Source organism: Dermochelys coriacea, chromosome 8, assembly GCF_009764565.3.
Source record: "Dermochelys coriacea isolate rDerCor1 chromosome 8, rDerCor1.pri.v4, whole genome shotgun sequence".
NCBI classification, from domain to species: Eukaryota; Metazoa; Chordata; order Testudines; family Dermochelyidae; genus Dermochelys; species Dermochelys coriacea.
In genome coordinates, this window is record NC_050075.1 from 44,269,106 (window position 1) to 44,287,811 (window position 18,706).

Here is an 18,706-nt window from a genome sequence, read left to right on the forward strand (position 1 = left end):
ACATAATTTTACATTTGTAAGTTCTACTTTCATGATAAAGATATTGCACTACAGTATTTGTATTAGGTGAACTGAAAAATACTATTTTTTGTTTTTTTACAGTGCAAATATTTGTAATCAAAAATAATATAAAGTGAGCACTGTCAACTTTGTATTCTGTATTGTAATTGAAATCAATATATTTGAAAATGTAGAAAACTGCCATTTATTTAAATATTTTTGGATTTCCTTTATTGTTTAACTGTGATTAATTTTTTTAATCACTTGACAGCCCTACTAATCACCCAATGGTTCTCTCTCAAGAGCCAGTCCTGACCTCACAGGTGCTGACAGGCCTGCCAGAGTCTTGCTTGTTCTTCAGGGTGACAGAGTTGTATCCTGTCATCACCAGCAAGGCCAGACAGTGTGATTGAGGTGCTGTCAGGATTAATACCCTGGGCTTCCAACATTTGGGTTTTGTTTTTAGTAATTACACGGCTGTTCCTGCTGAGAACTCTTGGCCTTCACTTCAGGGCCAGGTATCTTCTATGGGAATTTCCTTTCTGAAGTATCTGACACTGAGACCCGGGGAGGCAGGATACCCAGCAAAACTCCTTGTGATTCACATGTTCTAGAAAGTCTGGGCCCCAAGAGTTTGTGTTTCAATCAGTACTCAAGATTGAGTTTTATTATGAACCAATAAACTTATTTAAAATGGAGTCTATACACGTGGGAAAGCACCTTCTCACATAAGAATATAGTACACACAAAAGAACTATGTTACAAGAACAGCAAGGTTGCAAAGTCAAGCATTTGACCTGCCTGGGCATATGCATTATGATACAGTCTTTAAATGCATGATCACATAATTTTTTTTACTGTGCCACATTCAGTACACAGGAGGGACTCTGCTCACGGAATGAGCAGCCACGCAATGTTTGTTCCTTGTTGTTCAATGTATGCAGTAAATTAGCCCTGGGCCACACTATTCAAAGCCTACTATGAAAATACAATTATTAATTGCCTTGTGGGCTTTTCTATGGTGCTCATCACTAATGTATGTGAAACACTCTGATACTATAATTAATTTATTTTCACAATACCTTTGTGAAATGAGCAGTGCTATATCTCCATTTTACAGATGGGGAACTGAGGCACCAGGATACTAAGGTCTAGAGTATCCACGAATTTTAGGTGCCCAATTTGAGATCCCTAGGATCTGATTTATCAGAGCACTTAGCTTTATACATACATACTTCATACATTCAAAGCACATCTCAGCACTTCAAAGCATTTCTGCAAATCAGACCACAGAATTCAAGTCAGGCACCAAGAAAATGAGGAACATCATTAGAGATCACGTCTTAAACAACTTGCCCAGCAACTCTGTGGCAGAGGCAAGGATAAGATTCAACTTTCCAGGGCAGCATTCAGCTGCACTAACCCAGCTTTCCTGCCCCTGCCTCATTCACCACACACCTTCAAATTTCTGCAATAACTTAGGTTGAGGCCCTATAGATAACAGCCTCCTTCATTACACAGCCCTGATTCATCCCAAGAGCACCATCCATCCTGTTCACTGAATGAGCAGGGATGCTTCTGAAAAAGAGAGACTAAAAATATATATTACTAGATTGGCCTGTGTAACCCTAAACCAGTCCCCCTGAGTTCAGGCATATCCTAAATGTTGAGAGCTTGAATTTGCAACCTGAATGTTCTTTTAATGTAGCATGTTTTTGTGTAAGTGTAATTTCCTAGGTTTTAAAAAGCAAAACTGGGAAAAGGAAGATCCATCATGTGGCATCCTATTGATATCAGCATGGGTCATCAGTAGGTTGGAACTTTAGATCCATCAAACAGACCTCTGCAACTTGAACAAATGATTAACAGTAATAAATTGCCATCCTCTGGATCAGCTCTAGAGGGGGATGGGACACTGTGCCAGTGGGTTTCACTCACATTTACTGACAGCAGAGGAATGGTGAGACAAAGGAATCCTGGGTTAAATTCTAGGCTCTAGGGAGTTTCAGAGCAGGAGCAAATCAGAATAGTGAAAGGTACAAGAGCTGGGCACGGTGCACAGGTCAGGAGACCGATGGCATTACATAATTTAAGGTACTCCCAGGATCAGTAATGGCATTTGGGCCAACAACCCTCAGACTAGGAAGTCTCTCAAACATCTTGGCCTTAGGTTTCGGCCTTTATCTAGTCCAGGCTGTGGTTATTAGCTCAGAGACAAAGTACCTTGAAGCTGTCATCTAATTAAAAGACAAATCAGTGCCCATCATTAAAATCCTACTGTGCTATTTCAGAAAGACTTCCCACACATCGCTGTGCATAACACCACAAATCCTTCATGTAATCTATGAGAACCTCACCTTGTCTCAGTGACCAGTTCTCACTGCATCACACTTGCTTCTCCTGTTTCATTTCATAAAAGCTCAAAATTCCCAACTGCTAGAGACAGGGCACTAGAGGGGAAGGACTCCGAGTTACAGAGAATTTTTTCCCACCTGCTCAGGATCATATTTGGGGTTAAGAAGGAATTTTCCCTGAGTCAGATTGGCAGAGATCCTGGGGGGTTTTCGCCTTCCTCTGCAGCATGGGTCACTTCAGGTTTAAACTAGTGTAAATGGTGGATTCTCTGTAACTTCCAGACTTAAACCATGATCTGAAGATTCAATAATTCAGCTAGAGGTTAAGGGTCTATTACAGGAGTGGGTGAGTGAGGTTCTGTGGCCTGCAACATGCAGAAGGTCAGACTAGAGTCACTAGATGATCACAATGGTCCCTTCTGACCTTAAACACAGCGAGTCTAAGTGTTTAGGGCACAGTTCTGCAGTCTTTGCTCAGACTGACCTCCCAACCACTTCAATGCAAATTGACCCTGACGGACCATAGGACAGGGTTCCACATGTTACAACTCCACATTTTAAATGGTAGGGTGTTCTAAGCTAGAAGGATAAATTAAAACTCAGTGCATCCATGAGATGTCCAAAAGATACATGCTGCAAGTCAGAGAAGTAAAGAGGAGAAATCTCAGGTGCAGAGGAAGTGGAAGATTTAGACTATGCTCACCGCTGCTTATTTCCCTGGTAGCTATAGTTCTCTTAACTGAGTGCACGTATTAATGCAGACCGAAGAGAAGCCAAATCCTGCTTCCAGCTACGGGTAACTGGAAGTCCTAGAAAACCATATGCTTAGCCAGCTATGTGAGGTAAAAGCATTTACTCCCAGTGGAATGGGGTGTGGGAGAGAGTCTCACTTCATCCCTAATCACCTCGGGAGATATGGTTTGCTGCAAGCCTAGTCATCTAAAGTTAGCCAACAACTGGAAGAAAAATTCCCAGAGCTGCATATTTTATTCTTGAGCTACAGCTTTGCTGCCTTTACTCACTCTGCAGTGAAAACTTGTTTAGCAGCTAGGCCCCATTTAACCAGCCTATATCAGGAAAGGGCTAGGTAAGCACCTATCTCAATGTCTCAGTTCGGCTTGGCACTCCCAGGATTCTCAGGCAACAACAGATGACAAAAGCACTATCACAGTTATCCCCATTCCCTCTGCTGCTGTTACCCATGTGTAGCACAGGGTTTAACTGCTTTTGGAGTATAAAAGACCCTATCTGTTGTTCAGACCTCACTGTACTGGGACCTTATTTCTTTCTAGCCAAACAGTTCAGCAACTTTGAAAAAAAACAAAACTTCCAAGCATTCCCCAAATGGGGCTATTCCAGACTAGCAACATTTCTGAATCTCATTAGCCTGCATTTTGCTATGCTTAGGGCATGCTGTCTTCACCACAAGGACCACTCTCAGCCCTTAAGAGTGCAATTCGCCCATAGCAAACAAGCCTCCATACTCATTTTCCGCATGTGGAAGATCGGAGGCAGCACATCTAGTGGTTAGAGCAGGAGACCTGCATCCCTATATCCCCAGGAAGCCAGATTTGTCTAATCTCGGCAAAAAGGCAAGACCTAATATCGATCTACCATTAATTTATAGCGTTGTGCATTGGCAGAGCTAGGCGAGGGCCCTATTTTAGTGCTCCTTAGGCGAAACTCCCACTGTACCACCCCTAGAAAGGTGGCCAAGCTAATGTTTCCCATAAAAGGGAAAAGGCAAGAGCTTTATTTTTTAAAAACAAGCACAGCATTTGCAGAATCCGAAGTTGCCAAGTGACTAACAATCAGAGAACTCCGTGTGCGCCTGTGGTTCTTGTTTTCCTCCTGTTCTAAAGCAGTTTTAAAGCAGATTCCACTCCTAACTCTAGCAGAAGGGGATTTTATGCAGCCTCCCAGTTACCCGCTTCTGTAAAATGTGGGGGATGACACTAGTCTAAAGTAGGTGGTCTGGTTTGTGGTAAGGGCAATTGAATGCCTAGAATTAACAGCAGTCAGTGGAAGAGCTGGACTAGACCTCATGGCCTCCTGCCAGCTCCCAGCCAGGAGGCTGCTGTTCCATGTGTGGCATTCCTTGTCACTGAGGAGCAGTCACTTATTCTCCCACAACAGTACCCCAGAGCAGTAGGAAGAGAGAGTGAGAGGAGAAAGGAGCCCATCCCTCACACCTACCAGAAGGTGGTGATGGGGGAGCCTGCAAAAGCTAGTGGGAAATCCAAAGCCACCCCAGGAGCAACTGTGGAGAAGGATGCTGGAGGATTTTGGAGATGGAGGAGAGGAAAGGGCAGGCCAGCCTCAGGCAGCTGCTCCCATTACATGGCTTTCTTCATTCTATTCATCCCCCATAGACTGCTCGACTCCTAACCCTGTTCCCCCTCACCCCCAGGCCTGCCCCTTCTTCCTTCTCCCTCCACGTTACCTGGATGCTAGCAAGGAAAGCAATGAAAGCACAGGAAAAAGCCTTCCTGCTCTGCCCAGCACCTGGACCCGCAACAGCCCCAGCAACCAGGAGCAGCAATTGAAGGGGAAGTTTTTCAGCCCTGCAGCACTGGATGCATGAGATCCAAGCTAGGTAACAGACGGCATGCAGGGGAGGGATAGTGTCATATACCCCAGCGCAGGATATTCTGCATTTCTGCTGGAGAGAACGCTGCTGCTGCTGAGCAGGACGCTCTGTGCATTCTGGGGGTTGGTGCATGCTCAGTACAGACAATTTGCAGAGATTTTAGATCCCAGCCTCAAACTCCACTAAGCATATGGAAACTACCATTTTCAGAAGCTTATAAATTTGCTCATATCCAATTGATTTCCACAGGAACAGAAAAATGTACCTCCCACTCCAATGCTAGCCCTGTCAAGTTTCAAATCTTTGCTCCAAAGCATGGAGGTGCTAGAGCTCCTCAAATCAGCTGTAAGAATTTAACATTAGCAAGACCACCTGTTTTTCTCCAGTCTTGCTCTTGGAAGTGGCTGGACCATTTTTGCTGAAATGTCCCAAAATATTCAGCCTGAGGCAGAAACTCCATCACATGGAAAATTTCAACCCAAATGGCTTTTTAGCTTATAATGAAAAAGCGTTGACTACAGGTGCCATTGCCAAAACTGCCTATAATTATTTCAGAGGAATATTTACATGAAGACTTGTTAAAACAAATACATCAGAACTTGGTTTAATGCAAAAATCAGATGAGCACATTCATTTTGGACTTTGTTACTATGTTACCTGTAGTGAAAAAGTTAGTGCAAGTTCAGTTTCCACATGTCCGCTTGGTGGCAGCACAATTTCATGAGACCGTAGTATTCGCTTCGAGCCCTACACAGAAAGAAAACCTGGTCAAGTAAAGGTCTGAGCATTAGTCCCGCCTTGTTCCTTTCACCCTTTGGGAACTGGCTAATGCAACCTAGCTCATTGCCAAAGTTTGGATGCAATCAATAGGGGGCACTCTTGCAGACAGCAGGTTTGTGGTGAAAAGATAGTAGAACTCCATGTTCTAAACACTTCAGGAATGGAAGTTGCTGATAACTCAAACGTTCGTAACTCTGAACAAAACATTATGGTTGTTCTTTGGAAAGTTATAACTGAACATTGACTTAATACAGCTTTGAAACTTTACTATGCAGAAAAAAATGCTGCTTTCCCTTTTTTATATAATAGTTTACATTTAACACAGTACTGTACTGGATTTGCTTCCCCCCCAGTCTCTGCTACTACCGGATTGCCTACTTCCGATTTGAAATGAGGTGTGTGGTTGACTGATCAGTTTGTAACTCTGGTGTTTGTAACCCTGAGGTTCTAGTGTATGGTGCTGCTGGATGGAAGCTGAAGCTAGTCCAGCTTGAAGCTAGTCCTGCTCTGCTCCCTGACATCATCTACACCCTGTCCCCCAGCCACCCTTCCCCTTGTGTTGCCTCCCCTGTTGCCAAACCCATTTCTACACCAGGCAACACCAAGGCAAGCAGCAGCTTCTCCCAGCAGAGCAGGGACACAGAGGGGCTCTAAGATGCCGAGCAGCAGACAGTCTGAAAATGAAGTGGGCTCCCTGTTCAGGGAGGGAGCGAGACCTGTTCAAACAACCATTATGGATGCCAATAAAGGGGAGATGAGGCCTCATCTGAAAGAAACGGAGGTAGCTTCAGGAATGGCTCATGTGCCACATGGTGGGAGCGCCCAGACTAATACCATCTATTGAGGATATGGGAACACCTCCTTAGGGGTCTATGGGCAAAGTGATTAGAACAGTAATGTATGGAAAACATAAAACTAAGCTGTCACTTGAAATTTCTGGGAGGTTTCTTGGTCCTGCTGCCAGGCTGGGGGGCTCCATAGGAAGCACACAATCTAGGATCAGCAACAGTGAGTCTACAGACAGTTCACAGTGAAGTGGAGGTGAGTTGTGTCTGTTTTCAGGAGCACCCCACTTTGTTGCTCTGGCTTTGAGTTCTTACGTGTTCCTGTTCTGAATTCTAAGAAAAATATTGTGCTACGCTGCAGCCTTCCAGCAAGAACCCATTTGTATCTAACTTGCTGTGAGCATACCAGTAACAGAGTGACTGTGCCCTCCTCTAACAAAGACCTACCCAGATGAAAGCAAAGCATTTGGCCATTGAGGGATTTGGACAGATTTGCAGTGAGTAATACAGTAGTGGCATACAGCAATATTTCTGCAGCACCAGCCCCAAATGTTCAAACAACACGATTCTTTTTAAAAATAATCTTTTTCTGAATAATCTGAAGTCAATAAATAGAGGCTTCTTTTTATCTGTCTGCTGGGTTTTGAGTCCTTAGGTCAGGTTTACCAGCTTCTCTGCAATCATTAAAGATATAAATTAACTTCTAAAATGAAAGCTGAGATTCTCACCTAATCAAATGACTTTGGCAGCTGGGGCTTTAAGAGAATCACAGACTTGCAATAAGACTGGGAGAGCTGATGTGACTGATTCGGAGCAGCACTAATTTATGAATAGTGCATGCTAACCATGTGACTATATTCGTGCAACTCTATAGGGAACTGTCAGCAAAAATAAGCAGGAAGAAAAAAGGGCTCAAGATAAGCTATGCTACAGCAAACACCTCAGGGCTGCTAAGGGTCAGTGGCAGAGCTATTACCTCTAACGACTCCGGCTTGATTCCTGTGGAGCCCGATTCCTGTGGAGCCTACCGAAGGGCCAAAGGCCAGGAACGCCAGAAGAACTATGCAGGGTTTAAAAGGGACCCTCAAGAGAGAGGATCGTTTTTCAGGGGAAACCAGACAAAGACAGCTATTCAGTCAGGGCTGTCTGAAGAAGGTAGGTTTGCCTGCGGTATCACCTGGGGACTGCAAGTCTTGAGGCAGGGGACGTGCGTAGACAGTTTTAAAAGCCTCCCTGAATGCTTTGATTCTACCGTTAAACACTACTTGGATTTTTAAGAAGTCTGTCTGGTCTCTGTATACAACTGGTCAGATTCCTGCAGGAAGAACTGCAGGTGTTTGAACTCAGTCGGACCTGTAGGTTATTCGTGGATGCCCATGGGGCTGTATCCCAGGGCTTGCTCTAAGATTGGGAGAATTGAAAAATTCCACCCCAAGAGAAGTAAAGGCAAGAGGCCTGACACCTGAGGGTGTGCACTCATCTGAGAAAAGGGAGAGGGGCACCCAGCCCTGCAACCATGACAGTTAGCAACACTGATGTTCTGTCAGTGCCAGAGCTCCTTCTAGTTGTGACAGTGCAGCTTTATTCGTTATGACACAGAGTGGCTATATAATAAAGGAGCAACACAGCTGCCTCCTGAATACACCACTGTATTCAAAGCAGACAAAAGGGACCTGAATGTCTGATAAAGTCTCAGGAAATGCTGTTGAACAACAGTCCAAAAGGGTCTCCCCAGGATGGGGACAGGCCTGGGAGATGTTGGCAAAGATGGGCTAGTTAAGATGAAATTTTGTCAGGTCCTTTGGAAGGAATCTAGGATGCGTTTGTAACACCATATATTTGCAATTCTCTTTATAAAAAAAGGATTAAGTCACTAGACTGAAGCTCATGCACTTGGAGATCTGATATCACCGACATCTGAAAACGGCCTTCATATCAGGAAAAGACCGTTACTTTTCTCTAACTGGCGTTCTTCGAGATGTGTTGCTCATGTCTATTCCACAATAGGTGTGCGTGCTCGCCAAGTGCACCGGTGCCAGAAATTTTTCTACTAGTAGTACCCGTAGAGGGGAGTGGCGCCTGCCTGGCGTGGTATAAGGGGAGCTGCACACTCCCCCTACCCTCAGTTCCTTCTTGCCAGACAACTCTGACAGAGGGGAAGGAGAGTGGGATGTGGAATAGGCATGAGCAACACATCTCGAAGAACACCAGTTATGGGAAAGGTAACTGTCTTTTCTTCTTCGAGTGATTGCTCATGTGTATTCCACAATAGGGGATTCCAAGCTATATCTGTTGGAGGTGGGTAGGAGTTCACAAGTTCCCAGGACGGAGGACAGCCCTGCTGAACCCAGCATCATCCCTGATTTGGGGGACAATCGCATAGTGCGAGGTGAACGTGTGAACCGAAGACCACGTGGCAACCTGGATAGGTACGTGGACCACGAAGGCAGCCTACGAGGCCTGCACCCGAGTTGAGTGTGCCCTCACAATGGGCGGTGGGGGAACCCCCGCCAGCTCATAACAGGAATGGATGCACAAAGTGATCCAATTGGAAAGCCACTGAATGGAGATCAGCTGGCCCCTCTCATGCTCAACCAAGGCGACGAACAGTTGTGAGGACTTTCTGAACAGCTTGGTCCACTAGAGGTAGAAAGCCAGAGCCTGCTGCACATTGAGCGTGTGGAGACAGTGCTCCCCTCACTGGATGCATGAGGCTTGGGGCAGAGGACCGGTAGAAAAATGTCCTGACCCATGTGGTAAGCGGAGACCACCCTAAGGAGGAACACTGGGTGTGGGTGGAGCTGGACCTTGTCTTTATGAAAGACCATGTACAGCAGCTCGGAGGTCAGGGCCCTGAGCTCTGAGACTCGCCTGGCCAACGTGATTGCAACCAGGAAGGCCACCTTCCATGAGAGGTGAGACCAGAAGCATGTGGCCAGTGGTTCAAACGGGGGCCCCGTGAGGCAAGCCAACACGACATTTAGGTCCCACCGCGGGACTGAGGGTCTAGAATATGGAAAAAGATGGTCGAAACCCTTAAGGAACTGGCCAGTCATAGCATGGGAAAAAACCCTGTGCCCTTGCACCGGCAGATGGAAGGCCGATATGGCTTCCAGGTGCACATTGACTGACGAGGGCGCCAGGTCCTGGGCCCTCAAGTGGAGGAGATAATCAAGGATAAGCTGGATCAGGGCGGTCACCAGGGAGACACCCTGATCTGGCACCCATCTAGAAAACCGGGACCACTTTGCCAAATAAGCACAGCGAGTGGAGGGCCATCTACTTTCAAGGAGGACGCACTGAACCTGCTCTGAGCACGTCCTTTCCTCTCTACCTAACCACTGAGCAGCCACGCCACGAGGTGAAGAGTCGCCAGGCTGGGATGGAGAAGGTGGCCCTGGTCCTGAGAGAGCAGGTCCGGGCGGAGTGGCAACGGCCACGGCGGAGCTAGCGCCAGGCCTGTGAAGGTCCCGTACCAATGCTTCCTGGGCCACGCCAGGGCGATCAGGAGAACCCCAGGCCTTGTCCATCTTTATCTTCTCCAGGACCCTCCTGATTAGAGGAAACAGGGGAAAAGGCGTAGAGAAGCCAGCCTGACCAGGACAGGAGAAAGGCATTGGAGATAGCGTCCCTTCCCAGGCCCCCACCTGGAGCAGAACTGGGGACATCGCCGGTTCTGCCGAGTCGCGAACAGGTCCACCTGGGGAGTTCCCAGCCTTCGGAAGAGCCAATGGGCCACTTCCAGGTGGAGGGACCACTTGTGTTGCGAGGAAAAGCCCCTGCTCAAGTGATCCGCCCTCTTGTTCTGGGCACCCAGTAGATGGAAAGCCTTCAGGTGGATGTTGTGGGTTACAGAGAAGTCCCACAGCCTGAGGGCTTCGCTGCAGAGGATCAGGCGCCGCCTTGCCTGTTGATAGAGAACATTGAGACCACGTTGTCCGTGAGGACCTTGACTACCTTGCCCTCCAGGTGCGAGCAAAAGGCCATACACGCCAGCCACACCACCCTGAGCTCCTTGAAGTTTATATGCAAGGTCAGGTCTTGAGTCGACCACAGGCCTTAGATCTGAAAGTTCCCCACATGGGCCCCCCAACACAGGTCTGACGCATCAGACACCAGCTCCAACGACGGGGCCCTGCCCCTGAACGGTACCCCTTGGAGCATGTTGTTTGGGGCAGACCACCACCATAGGGAGGTGATCACAGAATCCGGCACAGTGAGAACCTTGTCCATCCTGTCCGTGGCCTGGGAGAACATAGAGGCTAACCAGAGCTGGAGAGGCCTCATCCTGAGTCTGGCATAAAGGACCACATACATGCATGCTGACATGTGACCCAAAAGTTGTAGGCAAACCCTGGCTGTTATCACCAGGAACCTTGTGACCAAGTCGATGAGAGCTTTCAGGGTCTCAAATCTGTCTGGCGGAGAGAGGCCCTGACCGACACTGCACACAGGAGTGCCCCGATAAACTCTATGCGTTGGACCAAGGCGGTGCATGTGGAGAGGCGTTGCACGTGGAGAGGATGAGAGCCACGTGATCCCTCACCTGCGACCGGTGGGGGTGAGGGGGTGTGCCCTTGACAAGTCAATTGTCCGGACAGGGAAATATCTGGACCCCCCGCCAACTGAGGTAGGCCGCTACCACCGACATGCATTTTGTAAACACCCTGGGGGCAGTGGACAGACCAAACAGGAGGACCGTGAATTGGTAATGGTTCTGTCCCACCACGAAGCGCCTGTGCCCCTCGAACATGTGGATGTGGAATTACGCGTCCTGTAGATCGAGGGCCGTGTATCAGTCCCTGGGATCCAGGAAGGAGATGACGGAACCAGGGAGACTATGTGGAACTTGAGCTTCACCATGTACTGGTTCAGACTTTGGAGATCCAGAATGGGCTTTAGCCCCCTCTTTGGCCTTCGGGATAAGGAAATAACGGGAGCAATACCCCTTGCTCATGAACTCCTCAGGCACCGTCTATATCACTCCTAGACCTAGGAGCCACCCCACCTCCTGCTCGAGCAGAGCTTCATGCGAGGGGTCCCCCATGGGGGGGTAGGGGCGGGAGGTGGTTGGGTGGGGAGGAAGTAAACTGGAGGGTGTAACCCCGGGAGATGGTGTTGAGGACCCTTCGGTCCAAGGTTAGCTGCGACCATTCTGTGAGGAAAGCACACCACCGGTTGGAGAAGGGAAGCTTTATTGGAGGTGGATCCCTGATGAGGACTGGTGGGATGTCCCTGAGCATCCCATCAAAAACGCCTTTTCCCCGCCTGCTTGCCCTTGGAGGACCCAGGCTTGGGCAGGCCGAGACTGCCTCCGAGGACATCTCTTATAGTCCCGCTGCTTCTTATGGGCGGCCTCGTACTTTGGGAGGGCCGCCTGGGTGGGAGTCTACTGCGGCTTGAACTTAGGTTTTGCTGGAGCCAGGACAGAGGCCCAGAGTCTGGAGGGTCATGTGGGAGTCTCATGCCCTGCAGCCTTGTATCTGTTTCCTCCACAAACAGAGCTTTCCCGTCAAACGGGAGATCCTGCATAGAAGACTGCGCTTCGCCGGATAGCCCAGAGAGCTGGAGCCATGACCCCTGACTCATGGCACCACGGAGGCCATTGATCATGCGGCCGTGTCGGCACCATCCAAGGCTGCCTGTAAGGACGCCCTAGCGGCCGCTGCCCCTTCCTCCACTCCACTTGAACTCCTTCCTATTGTGCTCCTGGAGGGAGTCCTCAAACTTGGGCAGGGAGCCCCACAGACTGAATTCGTAACGGCCCAGGAGAGAGATTGATAGTTTGCCACTTGTAACTGGAAGCTCGAAGATGATTCAACTTTCCTTCCGAAAGACTCCAGTCTCCGAAAGTCTTTGTTCTTTGGGTTCGGGGCTGGCTGAGCCTGCCTGACTCTACCACCAGGGAGTTGGGCGCCGGGTGGGTATACAAGTACTCATGCCCCTTAGCAGGTACAAAAGTACTTGCATTCCGCCTTTTTAGAGATGGGGGCCAACAAGGCTGGTGTTTGCCACAGGCATTTGAAATCTTAGCCACCCCTTCATGGAAAGGCAAGGCCACCCTACCCAGTGCCGATGGGGACAACACATTAAACAGGGAGTCTGAGGGCTCCTCCATCTCCTCTGCCCGGAGGTGGAGGCTTGCAGCCACCCTCTAGGAGTTCTTGGTGGGCCCTGAAGTCTTCCTGCAGGATGGAAGGGGGCGGGGCCGCAATTGCATCCTCCGGGCGGGGCAAAGAGGCCAGTTCAGTGCTCTGGGTGTCAGCCGGCACCGGAGGGTCTGCCACCTGGTCAGACTCTGGGCACGGTGCCGAAGACACACGTCCCAGCACCTCCTTTCTCGGGAGTCTGGAGAGGGAGGCCAACGGTGCCTCCAAAGCTCCGGCCACTGACCAAGCTTCCATTGGGGGCTGCACTGGAGGCCATGGTGCCCACTGGTACCATAGGGCTGGCCACAACGTTCAGTGTCACTGCACCTGCTGTGGCACCGGCAGGGCCAGCCATTCAGGTTGTCTGGCCTGGCCCATCGAAGGACGGCTATGATTATAGACTGGGCTGGCATAAGATCTGCTGCTGTCTCTGGACCAGGAGGAGCGGCGGTGCCGGGATCTACAATGGCCACAGGATTGCAATCTCGACATGGAGGACCAGTACCAGTGATAACAGCTGCTCTGTGAACAGCCTCAATGAGCGGACGTGCGACAGTGAAACATCAGTGATCGATGCCCAGGGTTGCAATATCTTGGTGGAGACTTGGAGCAGGAGTCCGAGCAGATATGGCGTCAATGACCGTACCGTGATAGACTGCGGTACCCTCTCCGAGACGAGGACTGAATGCGACGTCTGCCACAGTACCGCCGATTTTCGTTCCTTGAGGACGAGCGGTGCTGAGAGTTCCGGCTGGCCGGAACCCAGCCAGACAGTCTGGTCGGTGTCAAGGGCAATACACCTGGACACTGCCCCAAGCGATTGCTGGGCGGAGATCGGCATTGGGAACGTTCCCTCGACCGAGACCAGTACCTGGCCGGAGGAGACTGTGGAGATCCCAGCATCGGCTTGCCTCTGGAGCACAGGGTCGACATCGGAGGTGCTCTGGGGACCGGCATGGACATAACATCCCAGGCCACCTGGAGGGCTTCAGGAGTGGACAGCATCCGGACATCCGAAGAGGCCTGTTCCAAAGGGGCTGGGCTACTCTGCTCAATGTGAGTCAGAGGCCTGGGGCCCGGTGGGGATCAAGGACTGCCTGACATAGCCTCAGTCCCAGACTTCCCTCGGTGCCGCTGTGAAGAGGGAGTCTTCCTGGCCCTCTTGGCGTGCCCCATGGATGGGGAGCAATGCCAACTGGTCAATGGCACCGGAGGGTCACCGTGTACCGACGCCACGGTGCCAGGTACCAGTTCGGAAAGCATGCTGGGGTCGGGGTCAGCATTGACTCCATCAGGATGGCCTGGAGCCTAATGTCCCTTTCTCTTTTGGTCCGAGGCTTAAACGACTTGCAAATCTTGCACTTTTCGTTGATATGGGTTTCTCCCAAGCAGCGCAAACGGTTTGCGTGCGGGTCACTTCTTGGCATAGAACGCCTACAAGAGCCACATGACTTAAACCCCGGGCTCACTGACTAACTTAACTAACTAAACAGCTAACTAACTACAGGTACTAACGCTGAACGAATGAACAGTTCTGGGGATGAGCTACAGCAAAGCTGGAGTTGAGCAGTTCCGACGCACCTTCACTGGCGGCAAGAAGGAACTGAGGGTGAGGGGAGCGTGCAGCTCCCCTTATACCGCGCCAGGCAGGAGCCACTCCAGGGGTCCTGGGGACGCTCCCCCTATGGGTACTGCTAGGGGAAAAACTTCCAGCACCAGTGCACATGGCAAGCATGCACACCTATTGTGGAATACACATGAGCAATCACTCGAAGAAGAACTTGAGCTCATGTGCACCAAGCGATCCCAAAAGAGCTTTATCAGCACATATGAATATTCAAACATGTCAAGACCACAAACCTACTGACTGCATGTGGTCCACCTTCAATTAGTTCATCATAGGACAAAATAAATGGTAATTAGGTGACAGTACAAGGTCATCTCATTGGCACCCACATACAAGGCAGTAGCTGTAGCTGTCACATCCCCTACAAAGGCCATCTGGAGATTATGCAAGGCCAGGTCAATGATTGATGAGATGAAGGATGGTCCAGTGGTTACAATTCTAGGTTGGGACTTGAGAATAGGGGTCCAGTCCCTGCTCTGCTACAGACTTCCTGCAGGACCTTGAGCAAGTCACTTAGTTGCTCTGTGCCTAAGTTTCCCATCTGTACATTGGGATAATAGCCCTGCCTCACCAGGGGGTTGTGAGGTTAAACACATTAAAGATTGGGAGGTGCGCAAATGCTATGGTGACAGGGGCCTGAGAAGTACTCAAACTGTTTCCATCATGCCCTTTCCCCCACCCCCATATACTTAATACTTTCCAAGAATTTGCTACTTTTCTGTTTTACTGTCTATACCACAGGATTTTTCTTTTTTAAAACTTAAGGAAAAACTCTCCCTACAGTGAAAACAGTTGCCTCTTCAGACCTGAAATTTGGCACACCCATGGTGTTCTGTGTGCAGTTCACACGCTGCTCAGTTTCAGGAAGGGCGCATGTAGGTGTCAGGACCATCATTTAGGAACGTGAGCGGTGGAGCAGAGCTAAGCGATACGAGCCCCAGATGCCATGCATGCCCATGTGTACACTTTCTGGGGCTGCTTATGGAGCCTTGGAATCCCTCTCCACAAGCCCCTTCCTCACCTGTGAGAAGGAGCTCAATAAATCCCTTGGCTCCTTCTGTGACAAAGTGGGAATGTTCTTAATGTCTTCTCTGAATACTGTGTGAGTGCCTCAGTTTCCCCTATGCAGTTCTTAAGTATCTAGGTGGTTGATAAGGGTGTGTGATTGTTGCAGAGCCTAGAGGGCCAGTGTGATGGTGTCTGCACAGAGAATGGCTGACACCCTGCCTCCTGGCAACTGATGGCCTGGGCCCCTCTTCTGCAAAGGTACCAACTGAAGGTGTTGGAGAACAAAGATCAGGTGGCCTTCTGGCCCGGGAAAGAGACAAAAGCGAGAGGAGGGGTGGGAGAGTTTCAGTTTGGAGCTGCCTGGGGAAATGGAAGAAGGCCTGAACTGAGACTGGCTCCTATCCCCCAAGATGGACCTCACTGAGGGGTCCTGTTTTCTGTACCTACAAGCTCTGTTTTGGACTGTGTTCCTGTCATCTAATTAACCTTCTGTTTTACTGGCTGGCTGTCACGGTGAATCGCAAGAAGTGGGGGGTGCAGGGCTCTGTCTCCCCCAAACTTCAAGACACCTTCCCATAAGGGGCACTGAAATCTGTTTCCTGATATCCTAGCATAGAGGTTCTGGGAACTGAACTCCCTCATTCTGGAATGGCACGAGGAACACTGAACAAAGCTATTTGGATGCCTGTTTGTTAGAGAAGGGATGAGGGAAATCTGATGGAAACATTTCTGATTTCAAGAGGAAGTGACAGATTCGGTACCCCAAATAGCAACAGAGCTGCTAGGACCTGCTGGAGACGAGGACTTGACAGCCTCAACATGCACAGATGAGGTTGTAGCAGAGTTTCTCACTGCTCTCAGAGTGGCAGTGACAACTGGTTGAATCCATAGCTCTGTATTTGAATATTCTGGGTCTTCTTGTAAGATGAACAAACACTAAGTTCAAACATACAGGCTAACGTGGTGGGGTTTTTTTTTTTTTTTTTGGACAACTACTAAGTTCTCTGCAGGGTTTTTGGCTGCAGCAGCAGATTTAATCAACTTCAGCTCAAGATTAATGAGGTTTTATGCCTGGGAATCGCGTTGGCATTCAACAATACTTAGGTACTGTTCAGTGACAGGAATCCCTGTACGTTGGGCTGAGCTTACAAGTAGACCAGGAATGGACTCCATTCATAGATACTAAGGTCAGCTCCTGCCTACATGCACATTGATGTATGTACACAATGTACATATAACATCAATGCATTAATTTAGACTCTTGCAGGTCCATATAACACACTTGCAAAGCAAGTTCACACACTTTAATATATACATTATTTTTAAGTCAAGTGATATCCATTCTCTTGCATTTTGCACCCCTTTGAAGTCACTTTTCTACCAGGACTACGGTAGCAGTGCAGTTGGGAAGTGATTCTGTAGTTATTATGAAGCAAAAAAACACAAGGAAAATCCTTTGAAAGTGCTAGAGGGAGCATGTTAACTCCCGTCCTTCTGTAACTCTATTTGACTGGCCCCAAGCTATCTAGGAGGGAAAAAAACTCTGTTCTGCCCTCAGACAAGATGTAGCATGTAAAACAGGTCAAGAGGTTGAGTTTTGATGAAGTTGGGAGAATGAGGGTTTGCAACAGAAACTCAGTTTCATAATAAAAAGCTACTTTTGGCCTTAATGATGGGAAGTCTAACTCACCCTGTGAAGATGTATTTAGATACTATGACAGTGGAAGTACATAAGAAAGGAAAAAATGTTAACATCTTACCCATGAACCTAACACTGCAAAGGTACCGAAACAGCACATTGTATTAATGGAATAGTAGGTGAGTCTCCTTGTACACATGCATTACAAAATGCAACCTTAATTTTCATATTTCTTGACATTTCAGCGCTTAACACTGCAACTGTTGTGTTGTTCTTACCATTTAAGGCTAAGTATTAAATGCAAGTTACCTGCATTTTGACTGCAATGACCACAGAAATGAGCTCCTTATCCAATTCCTTTAAGACAACCAGTTTCTTTAAAGTCAAGGTGCACAACCTGCAAGCAAGAACACAGGAGAAACAGCTATGAGTTATGCCTGGAAAAGGAAAGGACAAAGTCAGAGCACTCTGGAGGTACAGCATGCTCTTGGGATGAATTTCTTCCTTTTCCTTTTATGTATTGGAGAACAGAGTACAGACTACTGACCCACAAGCTAAGTTAAAAAACTAGTTCTTAAAGCCAGACAATGAATAGAATTCAGAGTTGCACATTTTCAAGTTTGTTGGTTGTTTCACTTTGCAACTCCTGGCCCATGAAGACCTACGTCTACTTGTTTGTCAAGTGTTTTCATGAGTTCTTTTAAAAGTTAATAAGCAGTTCTGGCCACCTGAATGGAAAAACATGAGAGGGATTTAAGCTCTTCCCTCTGTCCCCTGCTGCTGGCATGCCAAGCAGATGAAAGTAGTGTCACACTCCACTCATTGCTACTTGGCTTTGGTCAAAGCTGTTAATAAGAATGGCCATATTGGGTCAGACCAGTGGCGCATCTAACCCCATTATCCTGTCTCTGACAGTGGCCAGTACCAGATGTTTTCAGAGGGAATTAACAGAACTGGGCAACTTATGGAGTGATCCATCCCTGTTATCCAGTCCCAGCTTCTAGCAGTTAGAGGTTTAGGGACACCCAGAACATGGGGTTGCATACCTGACCATCTTGGCTAATAGCCACTGATGGACTGATCCTCCATGAACTTCTGCACTCTTGCAGAGTTTTTCTGCTGTAAGTTTAACCGGTGATAGGGAATCGGTGAAAGTAAAGCGCTGGTTTGTGTACCCACTTAATTCCCCAGGCATCAGAGAGTGTTTACATTAGCTGCATGTCCATCCCTGATGAGAGCTGCACTCTAGGGCAGCTATCCCACAGTGCAGCTCTCTCTCCAGTTTGACCATAGGTCTTACGGGAGGAAAGTGGGGGGTGATCCCAGGGCATCCTGGGTCCTTGCATAACCTCCTCTCCCCAAACACTGATAAGCTCCAGTAGCTCAGCATGGCTCCAGGCAGAGGATCCTTTGCTCCGTGGAGCAGGCATTGTCACCTGGCCAGATAAGTGAGCACTTGCCAAGAAAACAGGAAGGGGAGTTTTAAAGTTCCCGGGGCTTTACAGGGGAGGAGTGGATGTCTGTTTACCTGGCATCAAAGCAGCAGAGCTGCTGGCTAAGGTGGTCACCTAAGCACTGTGGGATATCCTGCTGAGGCTAAAAGCTCTGTAAACGGGAAGAACATGTCTTCACCTGCATATCACTGCAAATGCATCACCGGTAAGAGCTGTAAATCTCTCGTGGAGGTGGTTTTCTTTTTGCAGTGAAATTCTGAGTTTCACTGCAAAAAGTCATTAACAAGTGTAGATGTCCCTTTTTTGCACAAAAACAATGG

General features: G+C 48.5%; 1 protein-coding gene across 12 annotated transcripts in view; it reads right to left on the bottom strand.

Moving 5' to 3' along the window:
• PACS2 (phosphofurin acidic cluster sorting protein 2) overlaps positions 1-18,706 on the bottom strand; it is a 226,521-nt gene that overhangs the window by 138,543 nt on the left and 69,272 nt on the right. For all 12 annotated transcript variants that reach the window (XM_043491455.1, XM_043491452.1, XM_043491451.1 and 9 more), the window contains exons 2-3: positions 17,242-17,329; positions 5,602-5,691 (exon numbers count right to left, since the gene is read on the bottom strand). In XM_043491455.1, the coding sequence (XP_043347390.1) occupies positions 5,602-5,691; positions 17,242-17,329 (178 nt within the window). The remainder of the gene's footprint in view (positions 1-5,601; positions 5,692-17,241; positions 17,330-18,706) is intronic.